The following is a 16,919-nucleotide window of genomic DNA, read 5'->3' on the forward strand; positions in this document are numbered from 1 at the left end:
TATTTTTGAATATCTAATATAAAGAAAATATCATTCAACAGGAAACTTTAAATATTGTCATTTTAATATGACAGCAGAAACAAGTTTATGAGAAATTGTCTGTTAGTTATCTAATTGCAGCTTAAAAAAAGAAAAAATTATGGTTTCCGAGGCTCAGGAATTCAGTAGCATGGCTGGGTGAATCTGATGCCATTCTCTGAGGTTGCAGACAAGATGTTGTGATCATCTAAAGACTTCTCTGGGGCTGGAGGAAATGCTTCTAAAATGGCTTACTCACTTGACTGGTGGCAAGTATCAGTCCTCTGGCTTGTGAGTAGCAAGAGGTCTCAGTTTCCCTCCATGTGGGCCTCTCTATAAGACTGCTTGAGTATCTTAGTGGCATGTGATTCAGAGACATAGACAGACATAGACAGAGACTGCTTGAGTATCTCAGAGCAAGTGATTCAAGAGACATAGAGAGGGAGGACAGGAGGGAGATCCATGAGCCAGACAGAAGCCAATGTCTTTTATAACCTAGCCTCAGAAATCACATACCATCACATTTGCTATATTCTCTAGATCTCACAAACCAACCCTGATAACAATCTTGGAGGGATTACACAGGGTATGAATATCAGGAGGTGGAGATCATTGGGGGTCATCTACCACAGTCTGACCTCTGGTCCCCAATGATTAATGTCCTTCCTACCTCCTCCCAAGTTTTCCAGAAATTTCATTCCATTATAGTATCATCTCAAAACTATCACGTAAGTATAGGTGTGGATGAGGTTCCTTGGGGGTAGTTCCTTAAGTATAGTTCTTCTTTATCTGAAGACTGGTGAACTAAAGGCAAGTGATCTGCTCCCCATATGTGCAACATACAATGGCACAACCTATGCAGTGATGGCTATGGACCCTCCTCTTTAGAACGGGGGGAAATGGAAGACATATCCTAGCAATTCTGAAATCCATCCAGACACAGATTGGCAGCTCCTTGATTAGTACTGGGGATTAGTACAAGGCCTGGGGATAATTCTTGGCTCTTGGGCTATATTCTCTGCGCCCTTGGTTCTGCCCTCTGACTTATTTTTTCATGAAAGGTAGCATGTGTTTGTAGCTGAGCGGTTTTCTCATCCTGCTTTCTGCTTATATAAGTTTGGAGGTTCAAAGGCCTCTTTTGGACTCTATCTCTCCTTTCAGTTGGAATAGTGTTCCTGCCAATACAATTTGTTTAAACTTGGTGAGGCTCCTACAGATCTCACTCGGGTTCATGTTAGTAAACAAAAAGCATACCACCAAATCTCTTCAAAGAAAGTGCTTCTGTAACTTGGGATTCTGCTAAGACAATTGGAGAAAAACCTTGTTTCTAATAAACCCTGTTGTTTATATAGCTCTCTGAGGCACCATCTTGGATCTTTCAGCAGTCAAAGGATTTTAGTCAGACCCTCAGCTTCATTTTATTTTTTTATTTAAAAAAAGATTTATTTATTTTACAGAGGGAGAGAGCACATGTGAGTACAGGGAGGGGCAGAGGGAGAGAGAAACTTAAGCAGCCTCCTCACTGAGCCTGAAGCCCGGTGTGGGGCCGATCTCACCACCCTGAGATCACGACCTGAGCCAAAACCAAGAGTCGGACGCTTAACCAACTGTGCCACCCAAGCGTCCCTTCAGCTTCATTTTAGACCATGTCTTCCTGGAAGTGCCCTAAATTTTATCTTTGCCTTGAAGCCATTTTAGCTTCATTCATCATCTGGAGAATCTGGGAATTTTCCAAATCATCATTATTGATTCTTTTTGTCTAGTAGTCCTTCCTTTAGCTTGTCTCTTGTGCATTTTGGTATAAGCAGCAGGAAGAAGCCAGGAGACACATTCAACACGACGTCTCAGCTGGATCACCCAGTTCACTGGGCACAGTTTCTATTTTCCCTGTCCCTGAAGGCAACAATATTGCTAAACTTTCCACCACCACAAAATTAGAATTCCTTTTCCTCCAGTTTCTGATCAGATTTTCCTTACTCTCCTTTAGGTACACACCTGCAGCCTCCAGAAAGGCCATCATACTTCTAAACAGTTTCTTCAAGGCTCCTGGGCTTTCACTAATACTCTCTTCAAAAGACTTCACTCCAACTTCCAACCACTGCTCTGTTCCAAATCATTCCCATGTTTTCTGTTTTTGTTACGGCCTCACTCTACTTCTAGGTAACAAATCTAATGTAAAAAATACATTGTCTCAGGGCGCCTGGGTTGCTCAGTTGGTTAAGCGACTGCCTTTGGCTCAGGTATGATCCTGGAGTCCCGGGATCGAGTCCCACATCGGGCTCCCTGCCCAGCAGGGAGTCTGCTTCTCCCTCTGACCCTCTTCCCTCTCATGCTCTCTATCTCTCAATCTCTCTCTCGCAAATAAATAAATAAATCTTTAAAAAAATACATGTCTCAGATATAATTCAAAATTCATATACTTTAAAGTATATGATTCAGTGGTTTTTAGTATATTTACAAGGTGTATATCCATTCAATTCCAGAACATCTTCACCCCCAAAAATCTTCTACCCATTAGGCTTTGCTCCCTGTTCCTTTCTCCTTCTAGACCCTGGAAACCACCAACCTACTTTCTGTCTCTTTGGATTTGCCTATTATGGAAATTTCATATCAATAGACTCCTACAGTATGTGGCCCTTTGTGTCTGGCTTCTTTCATTTAGTATAGTATGCATCAGGAATCTATTGTGTAACGAATTAGTCCATCTCACAATTTGTGTTTCGTAAGTTTGGAAGCAGCTTCGCTAAGTGGTTCTAGCTCAAGGTCTCTCCTAGGATTGCTGACAAGAGTCTGTTATCTGAAGGCTTGCCTAGGGCTGGAGGATCTTATTTTAATATGGTTCACCCATGGGCCTCCATTACTTGCTGGCTTAATGCAGGAGATCTCAGTTTCTTACCACATGGACCTCTCCATAGATCTGCTTGACTGTCCCATAACTTCCCCCAGATTGAGTAATTGAAGAGAGAACAAGGCAAATACCACAATGTCTTCTATATTCTAGCCTTGGAAGTTATACACCATTGCTTACACCAAATTCTCATGATCACACAGACCCACCCTGATTCAGTGTGGGAGACTGGCTCCACAGATGGCTTGTCAGAGTGTTGACAACTTAGGAAATTTTGTTGTAACAGCTACAGATGAGTATATTGGAGATTATACTGTATTCAGGAAAATTCAAAAAGAAATCAGCTTTTCTATACTACTCTAAAGAAGGGGTTTCCTCCTTTATGTACCTAAGCCTATTTCTTCACTTTCCACTTTGATCTATAAAAGTAAATGGATGGATAATTCTGAGTTGGTTGAAGTGTAGAGAAAGCAGCTCCCTAAAACAGATCCACTTCATCTCCTGATTTCTTTCTGGCTTCTGATCTCTATGTCTTGTGTTCATATTTGTCAAAGTTTTCCATCCATGTCATTTTTGATAAACAAAAAGGTCATTACTTCAATTTATTAGATTAAATTTAATATTTACATTTTAAAATATATTCTGACTAAAAGCAAATAGAATTATAATTTAGAAAGTGTTTCTGATAGAGAGCCATGGTTCTAATTTGATCATGTGATATCAGTATAAACTTTGAACTTTTGCACAGACCACAGAGTGAACTGCTCGGAGGCTCCAAAGAGGGGACATTTCAATTGGGAGAAAAAGATGAGGCAAGAGCATTATCTGGGTGTCAGGGAGAAGTGCACCGTGACTGAACTATAGGTGTGGGAGGGTCCACAGACCGTGAAGAGCCCCGTGAATTTAGTGACTGTGTATTATGAACAAGGCAGTTGCTTTCGTTGTTTTTCATCTTTTTTAGGATTCTTGAAGCTCTGAGAAGAGCTGGGAACTTTCTTGAAATGAGGTGATATGCAAATGTCAGGGATTTACAGACCCTAGATTAAGAATTCCCATTTCAGGTATTTTTGCCATGATAACGTCTTTTCTCACTTAATATTGTTAGAAACGGTATTGATAAATTTACATATCTCCCAAAGTGGTATCTCTGGTGTGGCTGATCCTTAATATTGGGGGAAAGAACTTGGCACAAGTTTCTTATGTTTGGGTTTGTTTGTTTTTTTTCTATAATTTACAAGTTGTCAAGGCAATCATTAGCTACAAATTATTTGCTTTACCTCCCTGTATCAAACTGGTCTTTTGTGAAATTGAAAATACCACAAAGCACAAAAGATTCACATGGCAGATCCTCAATATAGTCTCACTACCCTACATTTAGTTACATTTTCTTCATTAAAAAATAATAAATAAAACATAAGAGATAAAGCTGAAGACCCCTTTAACTGCCACCCAAAGTTCTAGCCCTTTTGCCTTACAGGCAGTAGCTATCAGGAGTTGGTGTATACCCTTCCAATTCCTTGTTTAGTTCTCTCACAGCCATGCATGTATCCATATCTAATAATAGTATTAATTTGTATTATTTACATTTATACAAATAGCATCACAGTATACATGTTTTCTACATTGCCTTTTTAAATTTAACATTGTTTTGTGATCTGGTCAGTGTATTTTAACTGCTATAAAATACTACATTGTAGAACTATCTCATACTGTTTGCTTATTGACGGATTTTTTTTTTTAGTAGACCATGCTGTAAGGAACATCCTTTTCTTGGTTGAACCATATGAAATTGTTTTTGTAGGTCAAAAATATTTGAGTAGGGACAATTTTTTATGGTTGAACTTAATTCTGTTGTGTGTATGCCAACAGTAACTTTTAATTTTGGACTATACGATGAATGGGAAATGGTATCTGTTTGTTTTTACTTGCATTTACATATTGTTGGTGAAGTTAGACATATTTTCATATGCTCATTAGCCATTTTGATTTCTTCTAATAAGAATTTCCCACCTATAATTCTGTGCTCATCTGGAATAGGGGAAATGAATAAAGCATTTCTTTTAAAGAATTTATTGTGGACATGTTAATAGATTAGGAAATGAGTAAACTCAAAGTTCTCACAAAGTGTGGTAATTTTCCAGTGGCCATAAATTCCTCTCGTTCCGTTGTGCGCACTCCTGTGTCATGTGATTTTACCTTTCTCCCCAGCCAAAGGTGGAGACTGTTTCTCCACTCTCTTTAATCTAGACTGGCCTTGTGATTTGCTTGGACCTATAGAATATGGTGGAAATGATGTTGTGTAAGTTCCAGAACGTGGGCTTTAAGAGCCCTTCCAGCTTCCAGCTTCCCCTCTGAGAATACTGCCCCAAAACTGCCTTGTAAAGAAGCCAGATTAGTTTACTGGAGCATGGGAGGCCACACAAAGGAGAACCAAGATGCCCTAGCTGACAGCCAGCACCCACTGCCAGGCCTGTGACTAAAGCCATTTAGACCTTCCAGGCCAGTAGAGCCTCTAGCTGAATGCAGCTGCATGAGTGAGCCCAGGTGAGACCAACCCACAGAATCATGAGAAAAAATAAATCACCATTAATTTAAGTCATTAAATTAGGGGGTGGCTTGCTTTGTAGCCGTAGTTAATGTAGCTATGCTCACTGGTGCCTGGCGGGCTGTCAGTGGAGCGTGTGACTCTTGGTCTCAGGGTTGTGAGCTTGAGCCCCACGTTGGGTGTAGAGATTATTTAAAAGTAAAATCTCTTTTAAAAAAATAGTTAACTATGCTCTAGTGTGGTAATGAAATGGGTAAATAATTTGGGAAAGAAAAACAGAACTTGAAAGAACTTGATATTTAACAGTATCCTTTTTTATTTAAAAAAATACTATTAACAATGTGCTTATTATGTGTTAGGCATTGTGCTAAGCACCTTGTATATTATCTCATCTTTAAAACAACCCTATTAGATAGAAATTACTCTTATTTTGCCAGAGGTCACACAACCATTAGCCATTGGAATGGATTAGGGAATGAATAACCTCATATTTTCAGAATCTCAGTTTTCCAATCCGGGATAGCATTTTAAAACTTGGTACTCTGTGATGGGCAGAACCATGGCCCCCTACAGATGTCCTAATCTCCAGAACCTGTGAATAGGTTACCTTACTTAGCAAAAAGGACATTGCAGATGTAATTAAATCAAGGATGCTGGATGGGGAAATTGTCCTGGATTTTCTGGGTGAGCCCAGTGTAATCACAAGTGTCCTGATAAGAGGAAAGTAGGGGTGCCTGTGTGGCTCAGTTGGTTGGGCATCCGACTCTTGATTTTGGCTCAGGGTTGATTGAGCCAAAATCAGCCCTGGGATTGAACCCCAGGTCAGGCTCTGTGTTCAGTGGCAAGTCTGCTTAAGGATTTCTCTCCCTCTGCCACTCCCCCTGCCCACGTGCACAATCTCTCTCTCTCTCAAATAAGTAAATCTTTTTTAAAAAAAATAGTAAGAGGAAGGTAGAAAGTGAGAGTCAGAGGAGATGTGAAGACATAAGTAGAGGTAGGAGGATGTGGGGTCACGGACCGAGGAATGCAGGCAGCTTCTAGAAGCTGGAAAAACCAAGGAAACAGATCTCCTAGCGCCCCTAGAAGGAACATGGCCACACTGACACCTTGATTTTAGCCATTTTGGATTTCGGACCTCCAGAACTGTAAGATAATAAGTTTCTGTTTTCCTTGTTTCTTTTTTTGTGTGTGTATTTTTTGTTTTTTTTTAGAGAGACAGATGATCCTTTAAGTTTATGCTGTTTTAAGCCACTAAGTTTGTGCTAATCTTTTAACAGCAGCAACAGGAAACTATATTCCAACTATTTTTAGCCATACTTCTAATATGGAGAATTTTTTGTTAAGAAAAAGCAAATGAGAAGGAATTCTAGGAAGATAACAGCTTATTCTGCCTTCTTTACAGTCACATACTCAGTAAACAGATACACAAATTAGAGTAACAATGATGTATAATATTACAGTCATCAAAATGGCAAAAAAATTAGATTCCATTTATTAATGGAAGAGATGGAGGGGGAGAATGTTTCTTATATTGCTGGTGGAAAGCAGTTGGTATTACCTGTCAAAATTAAAGATACATGTTTATCTTTCCAACAAGCAATCCCACTCCTAGAAATGTAACCCACAGAAATAAAAGCACCATTATTAAGGACATATTTAAATATATTTATGACAATTGATTATAGTGGAAAAAAACAAAGTGCCCATCAACAGGGTAATACTGAATAAATTATGGCACTCCATACCATAGGATGGTATTCAACCATTAAAAAGAATTAAAGTTGAACTCCTGCTTCACACTATATGCAAAAATTAATTCAAATTAATTCAAAATGGATCAAAAGTAAATGTAAAAACTAAAACTATAAAGTTCTTAGAAGAAAACAGGCATGAATCTCCATAACCTTGAATTAGGCAATGATTTCTTAAATATTCCACCAAACAAAAGCACAAGAAACAACAACAAAAATAAATTGGACTTCATTAAGATGTTTGTTTTTCTGAGGACAAAGATGAAGACAATCCACAGAATGGGAGAAAATCGTATGTATGTGCTGTATCTAGAACATGTAAGAATTCTTACAACTCAACAATAAAACCGAACCCAATTAAAAATGGGCAAAGGATCTGAATAGACATTTCTCCAAAGATGTATGAATAGCCAGTAAGCACATAAAAAGGTGGTCAACATAATCATCAGGGAAATGCAAATCAAAATCAAAGTGAGATAGCTCTTCACACATACTAAGATGGTTATGATCAAGAAGACTGACAAAAACAAGTGTTGGTGAGGAAGTGGAGAAATTGTAACCGTTGTGTATTACTAGTCAGAATTGGAAAATAGGCAATTCCTCAAAAAGCTAAACACAGAATTACTATAACCTAGCAATTCTACTAGGTATATTACCCAAGAAAATTTAAAATATGTCTACATAAAAAAGTTACACACACGTTCAAAATAGCCAAAAAGTGAAAACAATGCAATATCCATCAACTGATGGATAAACAAAATGTATATTCTTACAACAGAGTATTATTCAATCATAAAAAGGAATGAAGTACTGATACATACTACAGTGTGATGGCCATCTTAAACATTATGCTAAGTCAGAGAAGCCAGATACAAAAGGGTACATATTTTATGACCCCATTTACATAAAGTGTCCAGAATAGGCAACTTGATTGAGATAGAAAGCATATTAGTGGTTGCCAGGAGCTGGGAGGAAGAAGGGGGAGTGAATGCTAACAAATATGGAGATTCCTTATGGAGTAATGAAAACAGTCTGGGATTAGACAGTGGTGACAGTTTGCACAACCTGTGAATATACTAAAAACCACTGCATTTTACATTGTAAAAGGTTGAATTTTATGATATCTACATTATATGAAGAATAGGAATAAGAACAAGAAGAACCTTTTCTGATGATTTCCAGGAACACCAGATAAGAAACCATTTGTCATCTGATCAGGTCAGAAGCCAAGAATTCCATTTTATTTTTTAGTTATCTTTATTTAACTGGATTTTCTATTTATAGAAGAGATCTAAGTTTTCTTTAAAAATGTTTACATCTGGGGCGCCTGGCTGGATTGGTGGAGCATGTGACTCTTGATCTAAGGGCTTTAAGTTCAAGTCCCACATTGGGCATAGATTACTTAAAAATAAAATCTTAAAAAAAAGTGTTTACAAAAAAAAACACAGTATAAATAATAGTATTAAAGAAAAACAGTCAGTAAATGAAAAAGCGTGTGGCAGACTTTGAAGTTTAAGTCCTAGTGTACTATTATTTTTCAAGCCCAGTTAATACTGTTTAAATTAATAATGAAATAAAACTCAATACACCATTCACTTCCCAGTGCCAAGGATCTCCATAACTTAATCCTTAGATATGCTCTTCCAAGTACAATCCTCTTTCACTAATATTTCCAAGGAAACTTTCAGGGATTTGCCCTCTAAGTTAGTTATCATAGGTTTTGCTCCCTTCCCTATCAATAGCCTGTCATCCCCACTGGCTCTCCTTGGGGCCAGGGTTCCTAAACTATGCAAGCTAAGGTGAGTTGGGGCACCATAGCAAAAACATTGATACTTGATACCTTTTGGATACCATGCCTAATTCTAGTTGCAGGTAGTTCAGTTACATTATATGGCACCACATTCCTTTTGATTATGTCATATCTTTGTGAAGCTGGGTTTGGGGCCATTGCTGTGATAAAAAGCAAGTACACCAACACACATCTGTAGTCACGAGTGCTCATGTGTCTGGAGCAGAAAATTCCATGTCATCTGCCATTCTCAGCCAGGACATCCTGAGGGTAAATCAAGCTGCTCTTGATGCCTCCTCTCAAATTTCCTACCCCAAAAGGTGCTTCCTATAATTAAGACCCCAGCTGCAGTTATCTACTAAATTTTGCAGTATGTTAGGGCCACATAAATCCATGGCTTTACACTGTAATTACTGCTTAATTATACTGAATGTTACTGCATTAAATATGTACTTCTATACATGTATTTCCACAGTTACAATGGCAAAACTATTTAGAATTAACAAATAATGGACTTCTTTCCATTTTTTAATTATTTAGCCCACACAGCAATTTGGAAAAGGACTGATAATTAAATATTTACGGTTTCTACTGAAATGAGACAAACTAATCAGAATACACTTTTTTAAATGTTTATACCAAATTCACACACACGGTATATATAAACATACAGCATATTCACACACACTAAAAAAAAAAAAAAGAGAAATTTGCCCATAATCAAAACTTTATTGAAAAACTGACACCAAAATAGGACATCACTGTTGTAAACCTTACAAAATTAAACATAATTACATTATCTTGGTAGATAACTGGAATTACTGAACTGATAAGGCTTTCTGCGATATAACACAAATTCGAGAGGCTGTGTGGATCATTAGTGTTGCTTTCTTCTAAACGAACACCCTGCAAAGGAATCACGAGAACATGTTAAACACAAGGTACACCATCTCTGCTGTAGTTTTAATGACAAAAAGTATTTTTTCAGTAAAAAAAACCCTAAGTTTTAGGAATATTAGAATAATATTCACATACAGGTTATTTATCCTTGTATGAAATTTACTATAATAAATCTTATATATTTGAATTTATTCTGATGGGACTATAACTGTTATTCCTGTTTCTCGAAGGCTGTATTAGAGTCTATGTAAGACCATGAGCCTAAAGTCAACAGTTAAGACTTTAATCCAAGCTGTCAGAAAATGCAATCTTAATTTTTAGGAGTTATTCTGAATTACTTTCCTAAGAAACTGATTTTGATTAGAATACTCTTCAAATCTATTAGGAAAACTCTAATACCCTATTAATCATCCATTGGCACAAAACTCCAAGATCATGACATGATGTAAAGGTTTAAAAAATCTTACAAGTATACTTTTGAGAGCAATACTGCACTTAAATATCATATACTGACTTTGTACTTAGATCTCACCAGCTCACGCAAAACAGATGTTGGATTTGTTGCCAATCTACTTAAAACTCTTCTGGTGAGAACAACATGGAATTCACAACACCCCCAAAATATCACAAGCAAATTTCAAGTATCACCATGGAATTACAAACCTATAAGTACTACTATGGAAAACAATATACATAACTACTATTTTTTTCTTACTGCACAAAAGTGAAAGAGGAATTAAAATGGGATTTTTAGAGGCACCTGGCTGGCTCAGTTGGTAGAGCATACGACTCTCGATCTCCGGGATTTTAAGTCTGAGCCTCATGTTGGGTGTAGAGATTACTTAAAAATAAAATCTTTTTAAAAAATAAATAAAATGGGATTTTTATTTAACCATTAAGTTGGTGCTCTGAGAAATCAAACTGAGGGCACTTTAATTTATACCTTAGTTATCAGTTGCCTAGCTAGCAATGATAAAAACTGTCTTCAGTCAAATGTGTCAAATACATATGAAACAAAATATTTACAAGAGAATTTTAAAAATTCTATGGTTTTAAAAATCCCTTATGTCCTATTGTATGTACTTACTGTTTTGCTCCATTCTGACTTATGTTTAACATTCCAAATTAAGCAGCCTAAATAACTACACAGAATTAGGTGTTCCAGACCAAGAGAAACAATAGTTAAAGGAGTTCTTAGCAAAATCAAAGGTATAAACCTATCCATTTGAGCAGGGCACTCTTTACTGAAAGAGCATACAACAAAAGATAAAATTATTTTGGTAATAATAAATTTAAGATTTCTTTTAAACTGGTTTTTAATAAGGTGGACATTTATAATCATAAAACCTCATCCCTGGGTTAGAAAATGCCAAACGAATACCCTCTGTGAGTCTGGCCTTTCCTCCTGTTGGCTGGCACAACACTGTTGAACAGCCTACACAAAGAACCACCGTCTGAGCATGGCTGAAAACCGTGGTAATCTTGTAGCAACCTAGAAAAAGGGCAATGTTAAAAGTGAAAAGCAGAAGAAAATAAAGCCTATTGTTCACCATATTTCTAGTAAAGACCTTGTAATAGATGAAGAACATTAGTGCTGTGCAATAGCAAGCCACATATTTAAGACTTTGCCAGTCGTCACATAAAAAAAAAGTTTAAAAAAGCCAACGTGTGAAATTAGTAATATATTTTATTGAACTTAGTATTTCCAAAATATTATTACCATTTCAATATGTAATCAATATGGTTTTTATGTGTGTGTGCTACATGTTAAAAATCCAGTGTATATTTTCCACTTTAAGAATATTTTCCACTCTGACTAGCCACATTTCAAGTGCCCAGTAGCTACGTATAGCTAATGGCCACCACACTGGGCAGCACAGCTTAACACTAAAGAATCAACATACTTCTCACTGCATCATAAAAAAGAAAACGAATCATCTGAACAGCTTAACGACTTAGTAAATCAAATGTCTTATTCCCTTTGGAGTCTCATCTTCAGCAACCCCTCCCCCCAAATGTTTCTACAATGGTTTGGATAGTTTTTTAGGAAAATATCCTTTTTGACATTTCCAATTCTGTGATCCCACTTCTCCACAAAAGGTCCTAACTTATCTATCTAAACATACACACCACACAAGCAATCCCTTTAGAAATTTTCCTTGGGAAGGGAATTAAGATTTGAAATTTTACCTGGACATTTTACATCCATAAAATAGGAATTTGGGCTCTGAACTAGCCGTTTCTTTTTATGTTTTTTCTTTTCCTCTTCCAAGGACGGGTGTAGTAAATCTCTAGCCAACTGAATAAAAAAGCATATTATTATTGCTAGAAGGCATCCACACTGCTGGCGAATTTGACCATATGTGAAATATACATACAAGACAAGGGATAACATACTCAGCAGAGGCAACACGCCAGATGTTATTTATTTAGCCTGTTAAGTAACTTTAATCAATACTCTTTATAATGCTTGTGTTCTCTAAGTCCCGGTAAAGGAACTCTATGAGAATCAAGAAGCATATGATACGCTTAAAATTCCGTTCTTCTTCACTCAACTGAGTACCAGTCTCCAATAAAAACACCACTGTGGTGCTAGGTAAGAACTTGACCCCAACCCTGCGCCCGCCGAGAGCAGAAATCGCTGAGGTAGACCCCAGAGTGCCAACGCTGGGGTGATTTCTGCCCCCTGCCCCCGGGGTTCAACATCTGATCTGACAGGAACTCTGAGTGGCTGAAGCGTGACTGTCCTTGACGGAGTTAACATGTAAGGCAACTGCGAAAACAGTTTTTAAAAAGGAAACAAGAAGAAAATCGCTTCCGAGAGGGGGCGAGAACCAATCAGCGCAAGAAAAGCAGAAAGACTCCGAAGATTATAGTCTCACGGGCGCCCACCAAAACCCAAGAAGGCTGAGTGTCACCCGAGGAGCTGACCCTCCTAGCCACTGACTCCAGACCTGAGCCCAGGGCCGCCCCGCATCCTCCCCGCTCCACGCCCAGAACAGGGCCCGACACGCCGCGCTGCCCGGGCAAGTCCCAACAAGTCTGCCACGCGCGAAGGAGCTGCGCGGATCCGAGCCACCGAGCCGTGTTCGGCAGGGACCCCTCCCCGGGCCCGCCGAGGCGTCGGGCGAACGCGCCCCCGCGACCCCCAGACAAAGAAGCCCGAAACAAATGGAAAGCCAGAAGTAAACAACTCACAGGCATGTTGATCTTTCGCAATCCCAGCCAGTCCCGATCTTTAAGGCGACACCCCTAGCGAGCAGCACGCGATCCGGCGAGCGGCATCAACTTCCGGGATAGAGGAGGCTGGGCGGAGCGGAGCGGCGGGGCGGGCGGGCCCGTCCGCTCTAGGCGCTCCTCTCGGTGGTGGGGTCGGCTTCGGCCGGGGCCGCAGACCGCGGGCTGCGGGGTCTGTGAGGGCGCCCTAGTTCCGAAGGCCTGGACGGCGCGAGCCGAGGGGGCTCCTGGGCGAGGGCCGCTGGCCCTAGGGCTCCGCCTCGGACAAGTGGTGCCTGGGGCCAGGCTTAGGTTGTGTGCCCGGCTGGGAAGCCGCCTGGGGCTTAGGCCGCGGAGAAGGGAGCGCCGGCGGCCGCCCCAGCCCGGTCGCGTAGCGGGACCCGGCGGGCGCGTCGGACCGGCCCTCCACGGTCCCGGCCGCCGGGCCCCAGCTCTGCGGCGGTTCTACGGTGCAGCAGGTGTCCACTCGCTTATTAAAACCAGTAGCATTAATCAAAACTATTAATCCGTGGCCGCGAAATTATGAAAGTTTCGTATACTTTGCATCCAGCTTCCAAGGAACTGGTTAAGTTCGGGGGATGCGGCTCTGCCTTGGGTTTGCTTCGCCCTGAAAAAGTTTTTAAGAAGCACCGAATCGCTACTAAGCTTGGTTCACCGCAAGGCTCCTTCCTGCTCCTGAGAATTGTACCTTCCAGAGCCGACAACTCGGGCCTGAAAAAACGGCGTCGAGAGCCAGACTTGAAATATTCTTGATGAGGACAAGCTTGAGGGGTGGGTGTGAATATGATCAAAAGCTAGGAAACCAGGCTCTCTCTGACAAATAAATAAAACCTTTAGACAAACCATAAGAGACACTCAATCTCAGGAAACAAACAGGGTTGCTGGAGTGGAGGGGGTTGGGAGGGGTGGGGTGGCTGGGTGATGGACGCTGGGGAGGGTATGTGCTATGGTGAACGCTGTGAATTGTGCCAAGACTGGGGAATCACAGATCTGTACCCCTGAAACAAATAATACATATGTTAATTTAAAAAAAAAAAAGCTAGGAAACCAGGGAAATGCTTGACCAGAAAAATGTCCTAGATGACATTCTCCATCACCTTTTATTTCACGCGTTTTGGGAAATGCAGAAAAAATGAAAATTAAAATTATCCAGAGATAAACATTATTGACAATTTGACCTATAACCTTCCAAACATTTTTTATTTACTTGGATTTAGGTTTGTTGGGGACTTGGGTTTTACATAATTGCTATCATCTTGTGCATATTCTTTTGTAGACTTGATTTTCTCCCAACTACCTATAATGAACATTGTTCCATGTTACTACATATTTTACTACATTATGACTTTTAATGTGCACATAGCATTCATCCTATGAATATACATCCTCCTTTCATCCATACACTCAAGTGGTCATTGGGTTTGGGTTTTTTAATGTTTAGTATTTTAAATATGACAAAATATTAAATATTTTGTAAAGATAAGTATATGGAATAATACAATAGTGTAGCAGAATAATGACCCCCAAAGACTTCAATGCCCTCATCCCCAGGACCTATAGTTACATGGCAACTGGAATTAGGGTTGCTAATTAGCTAATTATGAGTATTATCTGGATAAGCCCAAAGTGATCACAAGGGTCCTTAAAAGTGGAAGAGGAAGACAGTAAAAGAAGAGTCAAAGAAAGAGATGAAGTGATGAAAAAGGTCTGAGAGATGCTATGTTGCTGGGTGTGAAGATGGAAGAAGGGGGGGCCAGAGCCAAGGAATGTGGACAGCATCTAGAAGCTAGAAAAAGACTCTGACCTGGAGTCTCCTGAAGGAACACTGTCCTGCCAGCCCCTCAATTGCAACGCAGTAAAACTCCAGTCAGACTTTGAACTATAGAACTGTGAGATAAGAAATTTATGTTGTTTTAAGCTGCTAACTTTATGATAATTTGTTACAGTAGGAAACACATACAGTAATGAAGACCATGTAGCCACTCCCCAGCTCTGTCAAATCTGACCATTCAATACCCTCTCCCCAGGATTTGTCATTTTAAAAATAACACTGTAGTAAATATTCTTGTGGATAAGTCTCTGTGCACATCCTTGATTATTTCCTTAAGATAAATTCCTAGAGGGGGCGCCTGGGTGGCTCAGTCGGTTAAAGCGTCTGCCTTTGGTTTAGGTCAGCCCAGGGTCCTGGGATCAACCCCTACACCCTGCTCAGTGGGGAGTTTGCTTCTCTCTCTTCCTCTGCCCTTCTGCCCTGCTTGTGCTAGCATGCTCTCTCTCTCTGTCTCTCTGTGTCTCAAATAATCTTTAAAAAAGATAAATTCCTAGAGGAGAAATTCCTGTGTCAAAAGTTATGCATATTTTAAGGTTTATAATATAAACTGCCAAATTACCCTCCAGAAAAATCAAACCAATTTACATTGCAATTGTAAATGTTTGAGAATGCCCCTTTCTTTGTACCCTTGATGATACTGGATATTATGTTTTTCCCCATGTCTGTCAATCTTGAAGAACTGTATGCTATTTTATCATATTTCACTGTTATTTTAATTAATATTTTTCATGTGGTTATTGGTACCTAGCATATTTCTATTGAGATGATCATCCATTTTTTCCTTATGTATCTTTTTTTTAAAGATTTTATTTATTTATTTGACAGAGAGAGACACAGCGAGAGAGGGAACACAAGCAGGGGGAGTGGGAGAGGGAGAAGCAGGCTTCCCGCTGAGCAGGGAGCCCGATGCAGGGCTGCATCCCAGGACTCTGGGATCATGACCTGAGCCAAAGGCCGACGCATAAAGACTGAGCCACCCAGGCGCCCCTGTATCCTTTTTTTTTTTTAATTAAGTAGGCTCCACGCCCAGTGTGGGGCTTGAACTCACGACCCTGAGATGAAGAGTCGCATGCTCTACCGAATGAGTCAGCTAGGCACTCCCCCCATTATGTATTCTTTCATATTAAGGCCATTAACTGGTAATCACATATGTTGCAAATATTTTTCCCAACTTGTTATTTCCTATTAACTCTATCCTATTAATTTTTGGAGTGACTTTAAAACTATATAGAATTTTTTAATTTCGTGTACATATATTTCAAACCTATTGGTGTTTCCTATTTTGCTTTTGTGTTTTGACAGGCCTTTGCCATCTTAGGATCAGCTAAACTTTCTTCTCATTCTTTTGTTATGATATTTGTCCTTTAACTTTTTAATTCACCCGGAATTTATTTTGGCACTTGATGCATAGTAAGACTCAGAACACTTTCTAATGATCACTCCTAGTTATTGCTTCAGTTCCTTACTAATGCCCAGGACGGTGTCAAAACCCTCAATTTCTAAGACACTATAAAGACAGGAGAAATAAAAGTCAAGGTCAGGAAGACCTGGGCTCTAGAATTCTCTCTCCTCCTCCAAAGCTCAGTGTCTCCTACAATGTCCCCGGGTCCTTGCACTGCTGGCAGATAAAGGGACCCAGAGCCACTTTGCCTTGGCAGCCCACTCTCAAGGAATCCCTCCTGGCTTCCCAAAGAACCATGAAGTGCCAGTTGGAGTTTGTATGCTGCTGACAACTCCCCAGCTGTTCTATCTGGCCACATCTGAGAAAGTCCTTAGTTCTCTCCAGTTCCCCACCAGCGCCTTCACCTGAGATGTGTGCAACCCTCTCTGCTCCCTTCCCCCTTTGTCAACGTCAGACACTGGGAAAGCTCACAGGTGTCCCAGCTAAGCCAGGGACTTAACTGGTGCTAAATTTCAGGCTAGCCAAGACCAGTTCTAAATAGGTCAGATCCCTATTTGCCCCTGGGTTGGCGTGCCTTTGGCTTGTGCCCTTCTTTTCC

At 39.9% G+C, this 16,919-nt stretch overlaps 1 protein-coding gene across 2 annotated transcripts; it reads right to left on the reverse strand.

The window, feature by feature from the left end:
- Window positions 1-9,660: 9,660 nt before the first annotated feature.
- Window positions 9,661-13,172, reverse strand: RPS27L (ribosomal protein S27 like). 2 transcript variants are annotated; one of them, XM_025883694.2, is made up of 4 exons: window positions 13,050-13,172; window positions 12,042-12,150; window positions 11,233-11,343; window positions 9,661-9,857 (listed from the first exon to the last, which is right to left on the reverse strand). In XM_025883694.2, the coding sequence occupies exons 1-4, from the start codon at window positions 13,053-13,055 to the stop codon at window positions 9,829-9,831; spliced, it is 255 nt and encodes an 84-aa protein (XP_025739479.1). In that variant the 5' UTR covers window positions 13,056-13,172; the 3' UTR covers window positions 9,661-9,828. The 2 variants fall into 2 exon arrangements, with proteins under 2 accessions (XP_025739479.1, XP_073733232.1); XM_073877131.1 differs by having other exon boundaries at window positions 11,199-11,343.
- Window positions 13,173-16,919: the final 3,747 nt, after the last annotated feature.

Source organism: Callorhinus ursinus, unplaced genomic scaffold (genome assembly GCF_003265705.2).
Source record: "Callorhinus ursinus isolate GAN/ISIS: 27379988/994484 unplaced genomic scaffold, GSC_fseal_2.0 scaffold25, whole genome shotgun sequence".
Lineage (NCBI taxonomy): Eukaryota > Metazoa > Chordata > Mammalia > Carnivora > Otariidae > Callorhinus > Callorhinus ursinus.

Excerpts from the sequence above, each read along its gene's own strand:
- RPS27L (XM_073877131.1), bottom strand. Across the intron at positions 11,344-12,041 it reads TATGGATGTAAAATGTCCAG|GTTGCTACAAGATTACCACG; the intron begins GTAAAATTTCAA and ends CCCTTTTTCTAG.